Below are 21,464 nucleotides of genomic sequence, written 5' to 3' on the forward strand. Positions count from 1 at the left end.
TCTGTAGAGGGCACCAAAGGCAACAATCTCACCCTGGTCTTCATTAAAACTGCTGTCACGGTTGTGCACATTCTGTCTCACTACATCTGTCCAGGGTTATTCACACTAATCAAATACAGCCCCCTTTCCTTTTCATGATTAATTATGGGATTCTTGGGGTAGAGGTTTTGCAGGAAATACAGGGAAAATAAATAAAAGCGCCTCAGTTGCATTACTGAAACTCTGCATCAGGCCCCAGACTCCTCAGAAACAGAGCTGTGCATTTCCTATTACTGCCTGCTCAACTTCTTTGTGCAGTTTTTGTTTGTTTTTTAAAGTGGTGAATAGGAATGTGGGAGGCTCAACATAAAGCCAGGTATACCTTTCAGGGACCAACTAAAGCATACAAACTAGCAAAATAACTAGCAAAAATGTATGTGCATGTGTGTGCTTGTGTTCCTGTGTGCAAACGTGTACGTGTGTGTGTGTGTAATCATGTGAGGAGATATTTTGGTGTCAGTGATAGATAACAAAACTTCACAAGAAAACATGGCTCTTGAAGTTATATCCCTGTTTCTTGGTGCTAGATAACTTGTCTTTCACATAACTCAAATCTTAATTATGCCTATTTCAAAGCAACTTCAGGTAATATTGTGTCCATTCAGCTAGACAGCAGAGGTGCTATGTTCATCCTATATCCCCTGTGTCCGGGTCATCTGATTTTCCTGTACCCACCATGTCCCCAGTCTTTGGGGGAAAACAGGATGACTGGGACTTGGCTGCATGGTGAGGGGTATGAAAATATACAGTCGTCGAGTTTGTGTTGAACTTGGGGCAGGATATGAGAGATTAACTGGAAAATGTTTCAGTCTGTAGAGCAGGGAGGCCAAGGTTTTGTATGCCACTATTTCTTTCGGGAGACCTTATCAGTTATATGTTCCAAAGAATCGGTCCTCCACCTCTGATTTCAGCAGTAGAAGTCCATGTAAGGTACACTTAGATGTCATACAGTTTATGAAAGTCATTTTTTATGCATGCAGATACAGCAAAGTTAAAATTGACACTAATGTTCCCTAAAGCATGCTAAAATGTTTTTCTTTGTGGCTTTCTCTTGTAGATCGTTGGTTTTTGATCAAATGTGTTTCACTGCTGTTTTTCATCTGCGGGTCATGTCCGAAAGCACTTGTGACTGGCGTCATGGTCCTTCCTCCAAAATAGCAACATAGACAGATATAATGAAAGCCACCTCCTCTCACTTTCCCCTCATGTGACTTCAGAGACAGTTCAGGACAGGGTGGTTTGTGATACCTGAGCGAGGCTCTGCATCAAGAGCAAACCGCAAAGGTGGAACGGCACCAGCAGAACGGAGGCCGCGTGACGCGGTCCCTGACGTGGAACTGCAGCCCTTGTGCGCATCTGGAGTGCATTTCAGTTCTGACGAGATGGAAGAGACCCCGGAGAGTTGCGGCAGGTCCCAGTCGACATACGAAAATCTCATCTGCGACTCAGCCATGCAGCAGAGACGCTTTGCCTGCTGTTGTTGTTTGTCAGATTTTTAGGCGAAGTCCCTTTACTGCATGCCAATTTGCATGTTTTTTTAATGCACACACTTTACCTTTGGGCCAAGGAGTATCAGGCAGGAGGGCCTTCTAATCCCTGCAATCTGACTGCCAACAGGAGCTATGAGCCGTGATGAGAATATTAGGTGAATGAACCAGTGGCAAACAAATAGGCACGCGTGCTGGACAGGATGACAGTGCTCTCTCTCTTTTTTTTCCCTCTGCGAAAGGAAAGTAGTTCATGCTCCCTGTTGCCAGGGCAAGGGTTCATTGATGTCATTTGGACATGTGAGATATGTGGATGTCCTGTTGCTCCATTTCAAATGTTGGAGATCAATCTTGCACATTCCAAAGGTCAGTATAGGTAAAACCAAAACATTTTCAGTGATTGTCAGAAGTTTTCGGGCTCTAGCAGTGACAGCATATTTCCACCTATGTCAGAACATCTGGTCAGGAAGCCTGAGCTGGAATTTTCCAGCAGGCGATTTTGAATAGATAAATGCATTAATTTATGCTTTGCTTCTTCACTTTTGTTCCTGAAGGATTTGTCAGAAATTCCATCGCCTTCTTTGAAGTGAGCTCCATCTACAAATCTAACCCTTTCAGGGATGAAACGGGTGTCTATTTTTTTTTAAATCATAAAAGAATATGAAATATATTTCCCTTTGCAAGCTAACATACAAAAAAGACAAATCCAGCAACTAAATGATTGCCAGAGCAAATTGAACATAAAGCTTGGAAGACTGGTGTTTGTGTGTCTGTGTCTTTGACGGGGTGTGTGTGTGTGTGTGTGTGTGTGTGTGTGTGCGCGCGTGTGTTGATGTGCAATAGGAGGTGCTCGCTGTCTCTGTTATTGCTGGGAAGAGGTCTCTTGCTGCGTGGATAACAGTCAGAGGCTGGAGTGGCCCCTCCCCCTCCTCCTCCTGTACCCTACTCTGTTTACTTCAAGACTGCTCTTGGCAGTGGGACCAGCGTGTGCTGCTTCACTTGGAGAGGTAGCAGATGGAGAGAGCAGACCCCTCCCGGCCTCCTTCCTTTGTGCAGTGCGCGACCCCTCATTCCCTTCTTCTTCTTTATATTCCATTCATTCTTCTACAATACCTTCTTCCCTCACCAGCTCCCAGGGCAATCCTTGGAACTCGCTACATTTTCTGTGGTTTCACCCTCCACCCTGAGAAAGTCCTCCTCATACCAGGTATAGTAATTGCTTTGTGAGAGTCTTTGGTTACAGTGTTGTGATCTGTAAGCGGTGCATGGGACTCTATCCAAGGTTTGCCATGGTGGGTCTCAATGCACATCAAGGATACCTGTCAAATGAAGAGCTTGAGTTGAGTTTCAATTTGTGTCAGTGGTCAGCACACTTCATTGGATGAAGTACTAGTTGTCTTTTTCCTTCATGAAGGAGAATAATAGTTAATAGTTAAGCAATAAATAGATATGTTTTTGCCTCTAGCAGGAATAATTTAGGTACAGTTGAACACATTTACATTACAGGCATTTGGCAGACGCTCTTATCCAGAGCGACGTAGAACAAAGTGTATAACCATTTAAAGTTAAAGTCATTGGAATCTGCCATTGCTGTGTTTGTTTTCATCTTAGAAAAAGCACTTAGCTCATGAAAAGGCTGTATTATCCATGCATAGCTCTCATGCCTTTGAAACTCAATTTCCTCCTTTCCAGAAATAGCTCTGCACAAAGTGGACTTTTCCCTCAATTTGGTGCACTCCTGCATGCCTTGATTGCCTTCCATAATGTCCTGATGCAGTTTCTAAATTACATTAAGTAAGATGGTTCACGTCAGCCATAATTATTCTTGGTGGGATCACCTTGTTTCCTGTTGATCAAGGCTGTATTAGATTGTGACTGTGAAAACTGTCAGATTTTAAGAACCACTTTGATATCCTGAATCTTAATATATCTTTTTGTTAGTGCTGCAGTATACACTAAGCAGTGACAAGTAATCCATTCACTTTCTCTTACTATGTAGTTCTGTCATCTTTTTAGTTAAGCAGACCTTAAATTGACATGGCTCTGCTAAGGTTTAACATCTTAATGTATTGATAGTTGAACTATGTACGTCAATAGTACAGTATGTCTCCAAATTTAGCAACAGTAGGTGGTTTTTGCATGGATTTGTGGATGTGAGGTTTTGGAGATTTAAAACAAGATGTTGGTGCAGTTTATTGGTCCCATAGGCTATACCAATCTCTTTGTTTAGAAAACTAGAAAGTCTTCCATATGTTTGGATGGTTTGAAGGCATACTCAATCACATCCAATTTGGATGAGCATATATAGTCTGGCGCAGAGGAAAATATTTCTATCTAGGGATGAGTTTGAATTTGTCTCTGCTGCAAAAGGTCCTCCCAAACATTTTAATACAGAGAAGAATCATTTTACTGGGAGATGTGTTATTCAATTTGTAAATATCCAAATATTTATAAATGTTAAATTCCTCATCAGACAAGTAATGTTAACTTTCTGAATCAAGAGTGAATTTCATAGCAAAAAATAGACATTTTGTCAGCACTGAACTAGGAAAGGAACGCAGAGATACTTGCTTGTTGATTAGTTTGCCAGTTGCAGGAACACAACAAAATTACTTTTGTTAAATAAACTAGTATTGTTAAATCAAATCTGAGTTAAAGCTACCAGAGTTGATTTTACACTGAAGATTTTGCTCTGAAGGAAGCAGTAAGTAAGTTTAACTGATAGTAGTCCAGCATGCTGGTTTGCCAATTACCATGATGCAGTGAAGATAGTAGTTCCTTGATGTGTTGTTTACAAACATTAATACAATTCTGGCCTATTATTAATTTAGTAGTCCATGATCTGATTTGGATTAGGTACACTTAATTTCTTCAGGTTACAGATTTCACAGATCTGAGATGTACTAAGATGGACTAAAAGTTTTTTTTATTTTTTTATTTTTTATTCTGGGGCTATAAGTCTAGTCTGACAAATGGTATTGGTACCCAAGGTTTTTTAAGATGACTCATTGGCGGCTGGCAAGATAAGGATTTGTTTAGATCTCTTTTTTTGCCGTCAAAATAATGTTGTGTGACTACATCTATTTAGAATTGAAATTATTTAATGAGAAGAACAAAAAGTGGCAATGCAGCAACCTTTGCTAGTACATTTTCAGCTTGGTCATCATTAAACACAGGTTTAGGACAGTGATCAGCTCCAGCTTCCATTATTCCTTGCTTAGTGTCTGACCTCTCCCCTATCCCACCCCACTTCCACCCTTTTTAATGTTTGTCCCACAACAACAAGAATCAATCACTCCCTGTCAGCCACCCACTGGTGCATGAATTGTAGTGCCTTTTATGGGTGCCTGATCTTTAAATGAACCTATCAAAAGCATAGAGCCTGTCACTGTTGTTATCACTGTAGGACAACGTTTGTGGCTTACGCATGCTCCTTGAATAAACTTGCTTCTTTAGAAAGCAGTGAGTCATCCTATTCCAGTTAATACAATAAATATGGTCTGATATACAGTCAAATCCAAAAGTATTGGGACAGTGGCTCAATTTTTAGTCTTTTTTTAGCTTTGTACTCCAGCACATTGGATCTGAAATAAAACAATGAATATGACATTAAAGTGTAGACTGCCTTCTTTGAGTGTATTTACATCTATATCGGGTGATTGGAGTAGGAATTACAAACCTTTTTTTCCATTTTGCAAATTGGACCAATTAACAATTTGAGATAAAGTCATTATATTTAGTACTAGAGTGTAAATCCTTTGCATTCAATGACTGTCTGAAGTCTGCAACTCATACATATCACAATGCAGTGGGTATCTTCCCTGGTAATTCCTTGGTAAACCAATCTTCAGTTCCTGTTTGTTTCTGGGGTGTTTTGTCTTCAGTCTGGTCTTAAACAAGTGAAACGCATGTTCGGATTCAGGTTGTCTGATTGACTTGTCCTATCAAGAACAGTCTACTTTTTGGCAGATAAAAACTCATTGGTTGCTGTAGTAGTATGTTTGTGGTCATTGATCTGCTTACATCATCAATGAAGACAAGTGAGCCAGTTCCAGTGGCAGCCAAACATTCCCAAGCCATAACACCACCTCCACCATGTTTAACAGATGAGGGGGACTTTGGATCACGTGCTGTTCCTTTCTTTCTTCACACTTTTCTCTTTGGTACACTTTGGTACTGGTTATTACTAATCTCATCTGTCCATAAGGCTAAAAACTCTATAGTTTTTCAATGTACTTGTTAGAAAACTCTAACCTGGCTATTCCGCTCTTGAAGGTTACCAGTGGTATGAATCTTGTGGTAAACCCTCAGGAGTTATGTTGGTGTAGTCTTTTCTTTATAGTGGCTTTTGAAACATCTATGCCTTCACCTTGGAGAGTGTTCCTCATCTGTTCAACAGTTGAAAATATTATTTTGTCATACACTACAGTGGTCTTCCTTGGTCTACCAGGCCATTTGCAATTGCTGAGCTCACCAGTGTGCTCTTGCTTCTAAATAATGTAACAAAACTTTTACTTTTGACTTTTACACACCCAATGTTTTGACCTTCTTTAATGGCATTGACACTTACTAGGTCCCCGTGGTAAGAGACAACAGCAACAGAATCCAAATGCAAATTCCACACCTTGAATCAACTCTAGACCTTTGCCTAACTTTCGTTTACATGAACTAATGATGCAAAGACAAACAGTTGGCCAAGAAAAATCTGAACAGCCAATTGTCCAATTACTTTTGCTCCCCTAAAATGGGTTTAAACTTGGAGGAATCCAATCCATGTTATACTTTCGTGGGTTTTGTTGTTGGTACTACTACACTTCATCTTACTTCTATCTCTCAGCATTCCTGCCAATGAGATGAACGTAACATACTATTTCATATGTCCATTAGTTTGAAATGAAGCCCTTCTTAACTTAAGCTGAGTACAAAAAAACATATAGAGTTACCTGTATGAATCAGTGCAATCTTTGGTGTTCGGTATCAAAGTCAATGTGTTCTGTATCAAGTTTTGCTTTCAAGAACAAAGATGTGCACATGCACACACTTTCACACGCGTATGCACACACTCACACACACAAACACAAACAACACATGTACACACACACAGGCACACACATACACACACACACACACGCACATGCACACACAAACACAACACAAATACAAACAGGCACAGGAACAGAAATAAAACAACCAGTCCTTAGGTTAAATGTACAACAGATGTGCTTGTGGTTCCAAGAAAACTTTTTGTTTTTTGATGAATTAGTCTTTCTTCCTGGCTGTCGTCAGTTCTTTGTCTGTTTCACAATACTGTCACTTCCTGAGATTCAGTTTAGCTCTCTGAGGGAAGCAGAGGGAAGTGGCAGTCAAAGCATGTGAGTCACCCAAGTGCTGCTAACAAAAAAGCCTTCCTGACAATTGTTTTCTCTTCCATTTCCACTGGTACAATGATATAATTAATAGTGCAATAATGATATAATTTGATATTAATAATATTTCAAATACAAGAATATTTTCTGCTATTTTTGATGATTGTTTCTGAGGTTAGATGATGTTTACATGAACTTGACCACATATGAATGAATTAAGGGGTGTTTATGACAGGACATCTTATTGCCCTCCGGCAAAATGATCGTAGGACTCAAAGGTTCACTGGTGACAGTCCCTCTGTAAAATCTCGATTTTTATAAGAGCTGACCAATTCTAGGCAGAGAATGTGTGCCTATGGTCTTAATCACATTGGTAGTCTGCCACAGACCATTAGTGATGCTCAGACCTGAGGCTAATTTGATGCAGTGGTCTGTGGTTTATTTACTTCCTACCTACAAATGTGGTGGTAAAGGTTAAGTGGTTCTTTTTTTGTTTTATTGCACCAGCACAACAGAAAGTGGTGGAAAACTGCCACAGTTCACAAACTGGCCTGAAGCAGTGCAATCTGTGGTACAGCTGAAACCTCCAAGTCATTCAGTGAGAGAGGCAAAGTAATTTAGAGAGGGAAATTGATGGTGACTTAGTTGGTATGAATGTAGTAAACATGGCTGGCTCAAGCAACAGCCATAGAACCTTTCCAGATATACGCAACAGGCTACTGTGTTGCAGACTGGGCCATGAGATGCACATAAAGGCTTGACCACATTTGTTTGATAATGTTAAAGATCTGACCTTGTGCTTACCGGTATAGCTTCATTGACCCCAATGTGTTGCTGCATTTATTTATTGCTGGCCTGGGAGCATTCCCCAGACTCACCCATGGGTCACCTCAAGCCGCAGCCACTTTCATCATGTTTCCAGTACAAAGACCCTGGATGCTGCTCCCAGCCTCTGAATCTTTACTGCCCCCGTCATACATTCCTCTGGGGTCCATAAAAGGAGGACCACCAGACTGAGCAGAAAATGCAGTCTGTTTTCTGTTAAGGAGGCTGTGGAGGCTGGTATGGAAATGGTTGCAGCAGCACGGAGCACCAGAAAATGTCCACCAAACCCAACACTAGACACATCAACACGACAAAAAAATTACTAAAATGTGTAACGTTACTATTTTTAATTATATTGCTGACTAGCTAGCAAACTTCACTTTGTTTGATTTATTGACATCCGTAGATGTGGATAATATCCACATTAGCTCCCATATGAGGAAATATCAACCGTACTTTCTCCTTGCCTGTCTTAATTCCTTCATCTGCTCTCCCCCATTCTCTCTCACCGCCAGTATTCTATATAAGGTTCTTGCTGGGTTTATTATGATAACCAAATATTGTACACGTCGTCACCGTGTCTGAAATAACTGGGTCAACTATATAAATCACAGTTATTCAAATCGTAGTAACATTAAACTCATGCAATTTGCCCCACTGAAGTGGCATTCTCTTTCTATTAGGACTTAAGCAGTAAAAACAGAACACATAAACCTAGATTTCTTTCTTTAGCTTAGCGAGTAATGTTCCCTTCTCTTCAGACAAAGTAGTAATGCTAACCCCCTCTGTCTGTATTCAGTAGGAGTGGCAACCTCTAACTGGCGTTGTCTGGCGCCTGCCCATGGACAGAAAGTACCTGCCCATTGCAGTCTTTAGTAAAATGCAGGGAACCTGGAGCATGCGCAATAATTTGGGGCTATATCACTGCACTCACTACAGGTAGAGTAGCTGGCTGAGAGCTCATTTTAATCAGGAGGACAGCTACTCTTCTACAAGTAAAAGTTAATTTAACGGTGGAATTCCCTTTATGATCATTAGTTGTAAAACAGAACTTAATGTTTTTACATAATATTTATTCAGCTGAGCATTTGCAATAGCAATTCAAATTAAGTGCTAAGTAGACCTCTTCTAGAAAATAATGCTTGAGATCTTCCCTATGTCCACTCCATGTTGAACATAGCTAAAACTGAAATTTACATAAATCTCCTGTTCTAAATAAAATCAGCCTGGGAGTGCTTGAGAATGCTTCTGCTTTTCAGTGCTTATTTTACTCTGACTCTAATCACATTGCAAGTGACCCAGACCCTAAAGGAATTCACTCAGACCCCTGCAGTTGCACAGTGCCGTGTGTTTGACCTTTCTATAAAAAGCAAAACAAGAGTGTATTTCCTCCAACTAGTTTTCAGCCCTCTGGATGCCAGGGATGGGTGAAGTCCTCCTCTGTAGGTGTGTGGATTCTAGTGATTATTATTTGATTTCAACTAAAAGCTTGATAGATTAACATATGAAGTATTGGACTTGTGATTTGTGAATAGAAATAGGTGGAGTTCCACTGCCTGACTACATGAGAAAGTAGCATTTGCATGGAATTTCTCCACCCAAAGTTTATGCCAAGTGACTGTTCATGCTTACACAAGGGATTTGTTAAAAAATAGTACACCCAATAATAGCTTTTGGCAGCATCTAGCATGCGTGAGTGTTGCACATGTAAACATTTCTTCCATTTTGATACATTAATTTGGTTGGGAAGCTCATAATTATTCCAACTGATATACCAAACAGAAAATAAAATCAGAAATTCGTTCTTCAGATGGTATTAACAATTTATGCAAATAGTGGTTATGTTTAAACCTAATTTAAATTATCTGATGATGCCAAACTCATGGGAGAATCAGTTTGGGAAAGAGGAAAAGGGGGGTCCAGCAGCCATATCTAACATTTAACACAAATTTTATGGACCACAAAATAATTTTCAAACTTAGACATAGTAGAAATGGACATTAGTTAAAGTATAATTCACACTGGACAGCATGTCTTATCACATACAGATATTAATGCATGAAGTCTTTAAGTTGGCAAAAGATGAATTTCCTCCTCCTATGGAACCATATGCTTACCCAAGTAACTGAGAAAAAAGAGGTTTTGTTATGTGACAGGTAAAACCTGTGGAAAGGTAAGACCCTTCAGTCAACACATTTTCTGTGCATTGTTGTTTCACTGTACCCCTCTCTGACGGACCTCCTCGGTTCTCCTCCCCGTGGGTCTCTTAGGGTGAGCACACCTGGGCCACCATGCTGGGGCAGAGCGTGAGGCTGCAGCCAGTGCCCATCCAGAGCCTGTCTGAGCTGGAGCGTGCCCGTCTGCAGGAGGTGGCCTTCTACCACCTGGAGGAGCGTGACCTCAACCTCAACATCAGCATTCCACGAGGTACCATGTTGACTGCGTGTTGACCATGTTGATTTTGCTTTGTTTTTTAAAAACAAAGGGGGAGGGGTCAGTGTTGTTGTAGAAAACATGCATAATTACACATATTGGTTCATCTTTTGGCTTAATTCCGCAAAGCCTCTTTTACAACCAAAGCAGTATCTTAGGGAAACATGGCAAATGAAACAAAGCAAAAGCACATATTCTAATTTCCCCACATACACATCCTCCATTTTCTTTTCTTCTTGGCATAATTTTTCCTCACCATATTTCACACCCACATTCCATTTTTGTCCGCTTTTGAACAGGTTTTGTCTGATTGTCTCCGTATGTGTGAATCACATTGCCTGGGAATGTGAACAAGAAGCCAACGGTGTTATATAATGCTGTGAGCCGCAGGTGGGACTTCAGTAGGGCTGTCACAGCAAGCACAGAAGCACTGGGCCACTGTAGAGCAGCTTTAACTGGTCTGAGAACAGCCAGGGGCTTGTGACACAGGTCATTTTACTGTGTGGGAATATTTACAGATACCTCCCCCTGGATATCACCCTGGTGCTCTGTCATGGTCTGATTGGTCACCTCTTCTGGCTCATTGTCTCTGTGTCCATTGACGTTATTCTGGGGTTAGTTTTTGCTCTTTAGGGAAAACCACTGTCCTCACCCAACCTCTTTCCAGTCTAGACCCATTATCTATTTATTTAAGAGCTATTTTACAAGAATATTGTCAGAAACTGTTATTGTCCTTCTTGACTTCTTTGCTTCCGTTCCTCTGTCAAACATTTATGTTTGGTCTTCTGATTTTTGCAACCCTTTTTGTTTTCTCCCTCTTGGCTCACACTTCCCCTCTCCTTTTGGCTCAAACCTCTCTCTCTCTCTCTCTCTCTCTCTCTCTCTCTCCCTCCCTCCCTCTCTCTCTCTCTCTCTCCCTCCCTCCCTCCCCTTCTCTCTCTCTCTCTCTCTCTCCCTCTGTCACACACACAGTAGGGGCACACTCGCCCCTGGCTTGCATGCCGAGCAGCTCCAACTGATGAGCCGAGGATACTGCAGCGTGTGTGGGAGGGGGAGGGGTAGTGACTGTGAAAATAAACTTTAATTTCCTGCAGTCATGGGAATTTGACCTCTACTAAGCCTTTCTACATGGAGACTCCAAGCATGGTGCAGAATCAAAGTCCTCTGTGCTTCTATCTCATAAGTCTCCCCACAAAAGTTGTCCTACATCTGGGAGCAACAGATCCAGAGGACGGAATTCTAAACATATAAAGCACCCAGCTGGGCTCTGTAAATACCCACAATGGGGCCTGACATAAGTTCCAGTAAAGAGAGCAAGCTCTTCTCATAAAATAGACAACTTAAGTCACGCGGGACCTGATATGTCAGCCATGAGTAATGCTAGGCACTAATAAATGTGTGGTTTAAAGCAACAAAGGCCTTTGTTTTCAGCTATTATATTTTGGTCATTTGAATTCTTGAGGAAAAGCAGAGGTTACAGAGAGAAGGAGGGACAATAGTAGGCATTTTATTTGGCCAATGACTTTTTAATCAGTTAGGACAGCTGAAGCCTGTTTGTCTGGCTGAATTGCACCCAATGTGCATGTGCTGTCTATACTACAACCCTGCAGGCACACATTCACTGAGAAAGTTCCCTCTCAAAGGCAGTCTGGCTGCAGAGTATGACACTCACATGAACTGTGAGAATCTGTATGACAGTAACTCATGTTGCATCCCTATTTTTGTATTGCCTCACAAATCTCTTGAAAGCGGTGAAGCTGATTAGCATCTTGTATACAGTAAATCACAGTGGTTTTAAGATTGTGCTTGATTGAAATACCTTACTGTAATGTGTGTTCTTAAGACATACACGCTCTTCACAGTTGGGTCACTGTAACCTCTGCACTCCTCCCACCCTCAGAGACTCGAAAGAGAAGGAAGTCCTTGCGGAGAAAGTTTGACTCCTTCTCAAAAGAGAAAAAAGAACGAGGTAAGATCTCCACGCACACTAGCACCGGCTCTCTGACTTCCCTCTCCCCTGCCCCCCCCCCCCCCCCCAAATGCCACAACCATCTGATCTCCCTCAGTTATGAAGACAGTTGTTGTTTTGTGGAGTCCATATATAATGGGCTTGTTTCTTCTTATTGTCAAGTGCAAGACCACAGTAGACAGCTTCAGGGGCTATAGTGGGCAGTGTATTATTCTGTGTCCTTCGTGTAGCAAAAAGCCTCACATTGTATCCCTGAATGTCTACAAGTACCCCGGAAATATGTGTTCCTGCCTTCATCAGAAAACCAACAAAACATTTGGTTCTGCATAAATTTAATGTTTTGTTCCATTTAGTATTTTTACCAGTGCTTTCTCTGAATTTTTTTTAATTTAAAAGCACTGAAGCCAAATAGGATTTCTTCCATTTATTTGTGTAATTGGATTAAAAGCACTGATGATGCACCAGATCCTATTTTATCACTGAATGACCAGCACCATCCATCATTTTGATCGTATAACCTGAAATTAGATTTTCACATTTTTAAAATTTCTCTCTACAACTTCTTGTAAACACTGAAAAACATGTGGGAATGTATACTGGAAAGCATTAATCCACAGGTGTGTGCATGATGGGCCAAATTCAGACAGGGTCAGCCTTATTCTCTGGAACACGTCTTAACGAAATACTGATGGCCAACACAACACAGCTGTATCCACCTGAGGTGAAGCAGGACCCTTGGGATTGCCTGATAGGGCATGGATATACAGAATTCTGAACCAATGGGTAATTGTTTTATTAGCTGCTAGCTACCTGCATTGTAGCTCCAGAAGTCTTTATAGTGCATTTCAAATGTGTGTGCCCCAGTGAAGGAAGCACCTCTCCATGTGGCTTCCTCTCTGACAAATAAGCAGTCAACCAAGCAAATTTCATTGACTCCAGACTAGGCCATTTTCATCTGACTTCTGGCTTTTTGACAAACAGCAGTTCTGTGACTAGGCCAGAAGTCTGTTCTGCTGCCTGAACTCCCTCCACATATACAGGGTAGTTCTCTTAATCAGCAGGGCTCTACCTCCAAACTGCTGCATGGTAAAGAGGGCATCAGGGCCCTTGGTCGCAGGAGGTGGTGTTATTAGAACAGAAGGCATGGAGCGGCTTGATGACAGTTTGATGTTGACTTTAAGAAGCTAAGAACTGGACACTGAGAGAGCACTCAGACCAGATTACAGCAAATAGGCAGGACTGGCCTACAGCAAACCCCCATGGTTAAGATTCCAGGAAGGAGACTGAGATGCCTAATGTCTGATGAGAAACTCACAGCATGGCATTGCAAGCATGGGTTTTCATTCTTCATACAGCTATCCTCATTGGCTATATCCACTGGGTGTACTGTGTCTGGATGGCTGACTGGATTCTCTCCTTAACCTCTCATTGTGAAGTCCAACAGCTATTCTTCCTGATTTTATATCATGATTACACTGAACATATGTTTGAATTATAGTGGCAGTTAGGTACAAGACTGTAGCTCTATGCATTGTTTACCAGAGCACTTCCCTACAAAGAGCTTGTAGCTTATGCATAATGTAATGAAATGCCCCCTCTCATAAACTAATGGATTAGCACTAATAAATTTGTGGCTAGCAAACCTGTTCCTGTTTCTGTCAAATAAATAAAATGCTGATTATTATTATGCTATTGCGCAAGTACACATAATCATATTCAGATTTTGAATAAAATACAATCTATCAAACAAAATTAAACCGAACTAATTAAACACAATTGTTATACACCCCAGAGACGGCCCCCAAGGCATTCGGCATCGCCCTGTCACAAGTCATCACAAACGACCGAGCGCGTAAGCAGCGTCAGGATGCCCTGAAGGAGAGCCGTCGGGACTGCTTGGACCTGGAAGCCAGCGTCCTGCGATTCCGAGCGGAGAAACGGCAGCACGACAACGGAAACAACCCACCTCGCAGCACCGCCTCCACCCCTGCCGCCACCTCCACCCTGGAGCTCCACAACAAGCCACTGTCTCCCACCTTCCAGGACAAAACTTCCAGGGCCCACCGCAGGGTAAGGAAATGCTGGCACAGTCACGTAGGCTACTCAATGTGCGCGTAGCATTCTGAAAGCCAAGAAAGTGAATTGGTGCAACAAACCTCACTTTGCTTCGGAGAAACAACATTCGACTTACATAGACTAAAATTATGCATTCATTGTATTACAAAATAATATCACAGCATAATAATAGAATATTTATTGCATTAAATTATTCACATAACCTTTGAATGCTAGCTGTCTCCAGGGGCTTTTGATTTTTGATAACTTAATAAACTTAGCTTTCACTTAATAAAACATGCACATATAAAACACACAAAACCAGTAACGTTTTAAAAGTGATTTTTTGAACTTGTTCGCTTAGATGTTGAGAGTATTTACCATTTTGCTCCTACACGGATTTGCCCTTTATTAGGACAATTCGATTTTTCACTTATTGGTTGGAGCAGTTAGACCAGTGTGAGATGCTCTTTCTCGCTCTCAGTGTCTGATGGTGCTGCTGCATTCCATGTGGAGCTTCTGAAGGCCAGAGAGATTCAAATCTTTTCCCAAGTAGTAGCTACTGTTGGCGTACAGGATGATAAGAAATATTTTCCAGGACAGGAAACGTTTATGACCCTTTGCCAATGCACAAGAATGCAAGGAGTGCATAAGAGTTTTAGTTTGCTCGCCATTTAGTTTGCAGCACAGAAATTATGTGGAAATTGAACGGTTTCATTCGGTTTCATGAAATTTTCATTTGTGTATTTGCAAGAATTACATTTGTACATGTAAGGTCAACTTGATGCCTGCTCCAGTTAAACGATTACAGCTTAGGTTAGAAAATATATTTAAAATGCAATCGAATAACAATTAAGTGGATTTTGTGTTCAAAATATTTCTATAAGTAGTTTCCGTAAATTCAATTAAGGTGACTAGACTTTTTTAAATGGACCATATTATGCAAGAAAATGAAATTCTTAATAAAAATGGATTTTAGTTGCCAATGTTTTTCTTTGTTTTTGTAATCCATGTTTCTATGGTAGCAATTCATTCTGAGCATTTGATCTCTCATTGTCAGAAAGCCACCTCTTGAGGTTTTGGTAAAAATCCTCTCAGCCATTGGTTATATGGTTGATAAATACATCTTTAATATAAAACATTTATCAAGATCATCCCCCTGATTAATGTCTGGCAACACACCACAGCCTGAGTACACTCTGGAAAGTGGAAAATATGATTTAGTTTTGTGACTAATTCAGTGATTTGGAACCTTGCCACACACGAAAGGAACTATGAAACTGTTTTCTCTGGTTTCCAATGTGACCATTTCAATACCAGTTCCTGAAAAAAGGGAAACTTTCATAAACAGCTGAAACTTTCCATAAAAATAAGGAGCTGGAGCCAAAAGGCACATTTGTCAGATTAATAGCTCATTAAAACAGTGCTGTTCAAATTGTTAGATAGAAATGTATAGAAAATCCATTAGCCTACTTAAAACTCCTTGGTGGCATATCCAGACAAGATACTTGTTCTATGTGCATTGATGCATACTGCCACGAGGCCCTTACTGAATCTGGAAACAAATTAAGGTGTGTGCACATTGAAATAAAGTACAATGTAATGACAAAGAGAACAATAAGGAGAAATAAAACCAGCGTACCTCTATTGCCTCCAAATAGGATGCTTTATTTTGCAATCTAAATGTTCAGCCACAGAGGTTTCTCCTCTGATCTTTGCCATGCAGAATCCTGGCTGTGGACAAATGTCCCACAAGGTGAACAATAACTGCCACTGGCATTATCCAGGAAGGAAGAAGGGGTTTCTGTTGGCAGGGTGTTGCCTAGCAGAGTATTCTCCGCCATATCTCGCAATAGTGTAGTGGTCAATCAGTCTGCCTGTGCCACCTGCACAGTCGTCCGGTGCAGTATCTGTCCACCCTAGTTGGTGGATTGCAGAAAAAACGTAAAGAACCAACAGCTGTTTTCAGATGATGTGTGTTAGTGGCTGAGCTTACAATTACAATGGCGTCCTCTAAATGTGGAAGAAAAGGAAACAAGGGAATGAAAAAAATGCCAAATGTTTACATTTTCCTGGCCTTCTTTCAAATATGTGCAGTGTATTTACATTAGGAAATGAAACAATGCTTCCACTTTTGTGTGAGCAGGCAGGAAATGCATTCACGTACATCCACCAATGCTTTGACATTGCGGAAATGATTAGCCGTGATAACACGCATAGTCCACATGTCCTTTCTGTCTTAACCACGTTTTACATCACAGCAATCTTATCATCCACAAAGCACAGAAGTTTAAATGTGATGAACCTTACACAATTCAGAGGCTTAAGTTTGCTTTTTTTTAACAAAATCTTCATTAATGAAAGAATTTGTGCAGGTAGGAGCCAGAAAGTTTTCGTCCACCAAAAAACGTTAATTTCATTACCTGAATATGTATGATTTAGCAATATTCAGAGAATCACATATTGCTTAAAGTACCAAATACAATAACTTTTCACTGTTAACCCTTCAAATAAAACTTTTTACTGTGTGGTAAACCCATGATTCATTGAAGGAGAAGGACACTGCAAAAAATGCAATGACACACTTTTCCGGAATGAGTATTATAAATGTACATTCAGACAATAATTCTTGTTTTTAGAGTTTTAAGATTAAAATTTGATAACTAAGTTTATTTTACTCAGTCACATATTATATTACTTTTTAAAGAAATCTTATAAAGTACCTTTTTCTTATCCCATTGCTAGCTAATTCTGCTTAAATTACACAATTTCCTTTTCAAACCAAGCTTTCAAACCATCTATTTTTCAATTTTTTTTTTCCAAGTTGCTTTTTTTTTTTTTACAATGTACATGTAGATGGGCCTAAATCATAACCTCCCTGCCTGATCCCCCCACCCCTGCAGGGAGGCCTGTCGGTGGACTCCATCTCTGACCTGGTGGAGAGCCAGTCTCGGCTGCTGGAGGCCTTGCAGCTCTCCCACCCAAACGAGCTGGACATCAAGAAGGCGACAGGCCGCGCCCAGACCAAGCTCAGCCTCAACCCCATCTACAGGCAGGTGCCCCGCGTGGTGGAGCGCTGCTGCTGCCACATCGAGGCCTACGGTGAGTCAAGCCCACGGGGCAGCCGCAGCTGCCGGAACAAGAGAGGCCCCACACAGCAAGATCCAAAATGGCTCGGGGGGGCAGGCTAATTTACTGATAATGAGTTTTGGATAGCAAGCATGTGTCCAGTAAATAGACTGCAACTCAATTGTGTGTGCGCGTGCATGTGTTTGTTTGCTTACTACATGTGTTTGTTTGCTGTCCTCGGACTTTGGAACTCCCTCCTCTCAGGGCTGCAGACTGTGGGGATCTTTCGTGTTGGAAGCTCAAAGAAGAGAGTCCGGCAGGTGAGATGTTCCAAGATGTCAATCTTTTCATCTCTTGTTGGAAATGACTACAGCAGACTACTTTCCCTTGTTAAAAAAACATCAGGTTTACTTTATAATTTTGTATTTATATGCATGTGTGCTTTTGCAAACTTGCATGTGTGTGTGTGTGTGTGCAAGCGTGTGTATGTGCATTTGCGTGTGTGTGGTGTGTGTGTGTGTGTGTGTACAGTATGTGTGTGTGTGTGTGTGTGTGTGTGTGTGTGGATGCGTGGGGCTTTGTGTTCTGCATGTTTAACATGGAAGCTGATGTCTGTGCTTTTGTGTGTTCTAGCTGAGGGAAGAGTTTGACCAGGGGAACGATGTCTTTCTGGATGACGAGCAAAGTGTTCACGATGTTGCAGCCCTGTTGAAAGAGTTCCTGAGGGATATGCCTGATCCCCTGCTGCCCCGCGAGCTCTACTCTGCATTCCTGCATGCCAACAGTACTTTTTTTTACTTGCTTTTTTTTAACTCTATAATAATCATTATTATCGGCATCACGTTTAAAGATGTTAAAAAAATCCACAGAGGATTCATGACCTGAAGGCTCAGATATGGGGGTTTCACAATGATCATTTATCAGCCAATAGGAAAGTACTTCCTGCATGGAGAGAGGCACTTCCTGTCTGGAGAGAAAAAAATCTAGAGATTGTACAGGGTTCTCTAATCACCTCACACCAGCAATCACTGGTTTAGGGGAGCAGGAAGCAATGTAATGGGACCCAGCCCCACAGTGTAGATGGGCATGCTGTGTGCCCTGTGACTACCTGTAACTCCTCCCACTGCTGTCTCCCCTGTCCCAGGCCTGAGGGGAGAGGACCAGCTCACGTACCTGCAGCAGCTGATCTACCTGCTGCCGCCATGCAACTGCGACACTCTCTTCCGGCTGCTAACACTTCTGCACACCGTGCAGAGTCATGCCCAGGACAGCATGAGCCCAGAAAACCAAGAGGTCGGTCTCAATGAGCCTCAGCCACACAATTACCTACTTTTAATGCAGTAGTATCTTCAATCAACACACCTTAATATAAAACATTGCTTCTTTTCAGAGCTTTTAAAAAGTGAACCGTGGGGTCATACTCATATTATTTGCTGAGATTGTATTTGGTCGGACCAATCAAGTCATGTCAAGGCTGATGATTGGTCTCTCATGCCATTTTTCTTGGTTTTGGACCTCAGAGTCATTTAATACAGCAAATGAGAGAGAGAGATGCATTTAAATCATATTTTCTGTACACTGTGCCATATGATGCTATTTTTATAGATTAATAAGAATGAATGGTAAATATATGTTTTTTGTAGTTTATGTGGCAGCTCACTCACACTATACCTCAAATATTTCATTATGCCACACTCCTAGAATAGTGGAAATCTTCATCATTGTGATTTTGCTGTCATCGGGAATTAATATACCCCAGGGATGCTTTGCCTATTATTTTTTATTTTTTACTATTTTTAGTTGTTCCTCTGAAACAGGAATGCAGCCATTTTTTTAGTTAGCTCACCCATCTATGTGCTTATCCCAGTCATGAGCCAGGAATCCTCCCCATTTCCTTCTGCACCTCATTTTCTGGTTTTCTGGAAGATTCCAGGAAACAAAATGACCGCGGCTAACTTGGCGGTGATATTTGGACCCAACCTGCTCCAGAGGGAATACAGCACAGAGAAAGAGTCCAGCTCACAGGCCCTGGGAATCGAGGACAGCGCGGCTGTCATATCCGTCACACTGCTGCTCATCCAGAACTACAAAAACCTGTTTACGGTGAGGGAAGAGAGGACAGCAGAGTTACTGTGTTTGTATGTTAGTGCATGTGTCTGCGTGTAGTAGCGTGTGAGTGTGTATGTGTGAGGAAGAGAAGAATAAATACTGTGGGTTTATTTTTCACCATGCTCTGGTATTCCGGTTGTTTCTAGGTTTCTGCAGAGCTCCAGCAGGAGGTGCTAATGAGCCTCATCCAGACGGACCCCGACATCATTGATTACCTCCTGCGAAGGAAACTCAGGTGGGCCACAGGTTTTCTTTCTCTTGCAGCGCATAGCTACACGATAGACAAGGTTGCATGTGTGTATGTGCACACGCTCGCTGTACGTGCTACGTGCTCAGTAGCAGGCAGCCCTCCACCGTCTGCTCATGTCTACCCCCGTCCGCTGCAGTCATCTGACCAATGAGGTGGACGCAGGAGGCAGGCGAGACAAGGCGTCGATGGACTCGGTGGGTCATTCCAGCGAGGACCTGTCGTCCCTGGAGGCCCCTTCTCCACTGTTCCCTGAGGACCAGGAGGACGGCAGCCTGTGCAGCGAGGTGTTCCTCAACGTGCTGCGGCTCAACCAGAACAGGAACCGTGAGTCACAGCGCAATGCGGGGAGAGCGACGTCTCTCACCATTTACCACTGCTGACAGAGAGCGGTTACTGGTCGTGCACATGCATAAAAATGCACAAGTTCATACCTATCATGAGGAAAATGTAATTACTATTACTGTAATCAGGACTGTGACTCTCTGATTTTTGTTTGTTTTCACTGAAAGAATATGATCCACTTGTTGTTTTCCCATGTTGCTCTTATGGAGTATATCACATACATGTTTTTCCAACCGTCTATCTACCTCTGATAACTTCCAGGGGTCGTCTGTGTTAATCTGCTCCCTGCTGGTCTGTTTGGCCAGGGTCCTCTGAGGACGGGCCAGGGAAGTGCGTCGGCCACATCAGGCATTTCCACTCCCACCACAACCTGCTGAGCCTGGGCCAAGCCTTGCCCCAGTCCACCTCTGAGGACAGGGACCCCCGGGACAGGCCAGCACCGGAGGGGGGGCAGGCGTGCGAGGGGGGGAGCGCCGTTTACAGCCAGGGTCAGGGCCCCGGTGCAGCAAAAACTCAGTCCCCCGGGGACAGCATATGGGTGAGGCAGAGCAGCACAGACGAGGGCAAACCTCAGCCCACAAACTTCTGGGACTTTTTCACCGGAACCGTCACCGGATCAGAAACCATCGTATGATCTGGCAATGCAGCGCGAGAGACACTTTGGACTATCCATCCGCCCAATTCAAAGACACACAAAGACACAGTCATACAGAGTTGCACCCATTCATGTGAACACACGTACGCACGGAGGTAGACAAATATAAATTTTTACAATTACCATTGGAATTGGGGTCACAGTGGCACTTGGTTCTTTTAATCATGTGCAAGCCAATATCTATGTGCTCCTTCAAAAGACTAGTTGATCACGTTGTGATTGCATGTAATTATGCGTTTAAGATATGAAGGACATACATGTACATGAAACTGATAAGAAGTTGTAAATATCACATAGGCTTTTCCCAGACTTTAGTTGTCTATTTGTTTTTTTGTTTAGCATAGAGAACAGTCACAACCAATATGACAGAAATGCAACAAAAATCATTTGGAGCTTTGGGAGGTTACTCAGAGATAAAATCTCTCCTTTCTCTTTCTCTTTTAAATATCAAACTTGCCTGCCACGGATTCCCCTCTTAAGGCAGCTGTCAATAGCCACATGTTCTGCAATTGCATGAATTCTGCAAGTTCAAAAGCAACACCCAAGACACACAAACTCTTCATTCTCAGAAAACTTGCTCCAAAAATGTGCATCTCTTTGCTGAATTAAAAGCATAATGGTAGTCTAAATAAATAAAATGGTTTTATCAAATCTGTGTGGTAACAATTTTGTTTGATCAGGATCAACAATCACACTTATTGTTGTAACACGTTGGTCCTCAAGGGGGTGCCATTTACCATATAATAATACTAAACAGCGGGCGTGTATTTTACTGAATCGGGAGTGTGGAACGTCAATGTCGAGAACTCGTGACAACATGAAGGCTGAATTCGTACCGATTGCAATTAGCTAGCTAGGTATCTTG

General features: G+C 42.0%; 1 protein-coding gene across 3 annotated transcripts in view; it reads left to right on the forward strand.

Annotated features, from left to right (window-relative positions):
* The window catches only part of arhgap36 (Rho GTPase activating protein 36), a 30,222-nt gene extending 8,972 nt beyond the window's left edge, over positions 1-21,250 (forward strand). The window contains exons 1-12 of one of the 3 annotated variants that reach the window (XM_035411821.1): positions 2,499-2,733; positions 9,988-10,144; positions 12,051-12,119; positions 13,912-14,189; positions 17,078-17,276; positions 17,508-17,563; positions 17,877-18,027; positions 18,388-18,536; positions 19,170-19,346; positions 19,499-19,587; positions 19,739-19,926; positions 20,250-21,250. In XM_035411821.1, the coding sequence (XP_035267712.1) occupies positions 10,009-10,144; positions 12,051-12,119; positions 13,912-14,189; positions 17,078-17,276; positions 17,508-17,563; positions 17,877-18,027; positions 18,388-18,536; positions 19,170-19,346; positions 19,499-19,587; positions 19,739-19,926; positions 20,250-20,578 (1,821 nt within the window). In that variant the 5' untranslated portion in view covers positions 2,499-2,733; positions 9,988-10,008 and the 3' untranslated portion in view covers positions 20,579-21,250. Of the gene's footprint in view, positions 1-2,498; positions 2,734-9,987; positions 10,145-12,050; positions 12,120-13,911; positions 14,190-17,077; positions 17,277-17,507; positions 17,564-17,876; positions 18,028-18,387; positions 18,537-19,169; positions 19,347-19,498; positions 19,588-19,738; positions 19,927-20,205 lie in introns of those variants that run through there. The other 2 variants (XM_035411820.1, XM_035411819.1) reach the window with 2 other exon arrangements.
* The last annotated feature ends 214 nt before the right edge of the window (positions 21,251-21,464 follow it).

Source organism: Anguilla anguilla, chromosome 3 (assembly GCF_013347855.1).
Source record: "Anguilla anguilla isolate fAngAng1 chromosome 3, fAngAng1.pri, whole genome shotgun sequence".
NCBI classification, from domain to species: domain Eukaryota; kingdom Metazoa; phylum Chordata; class Actinopteri; order Anguilliformes; family Anguillidae; genus Anguilla; species Anguilla anguilla.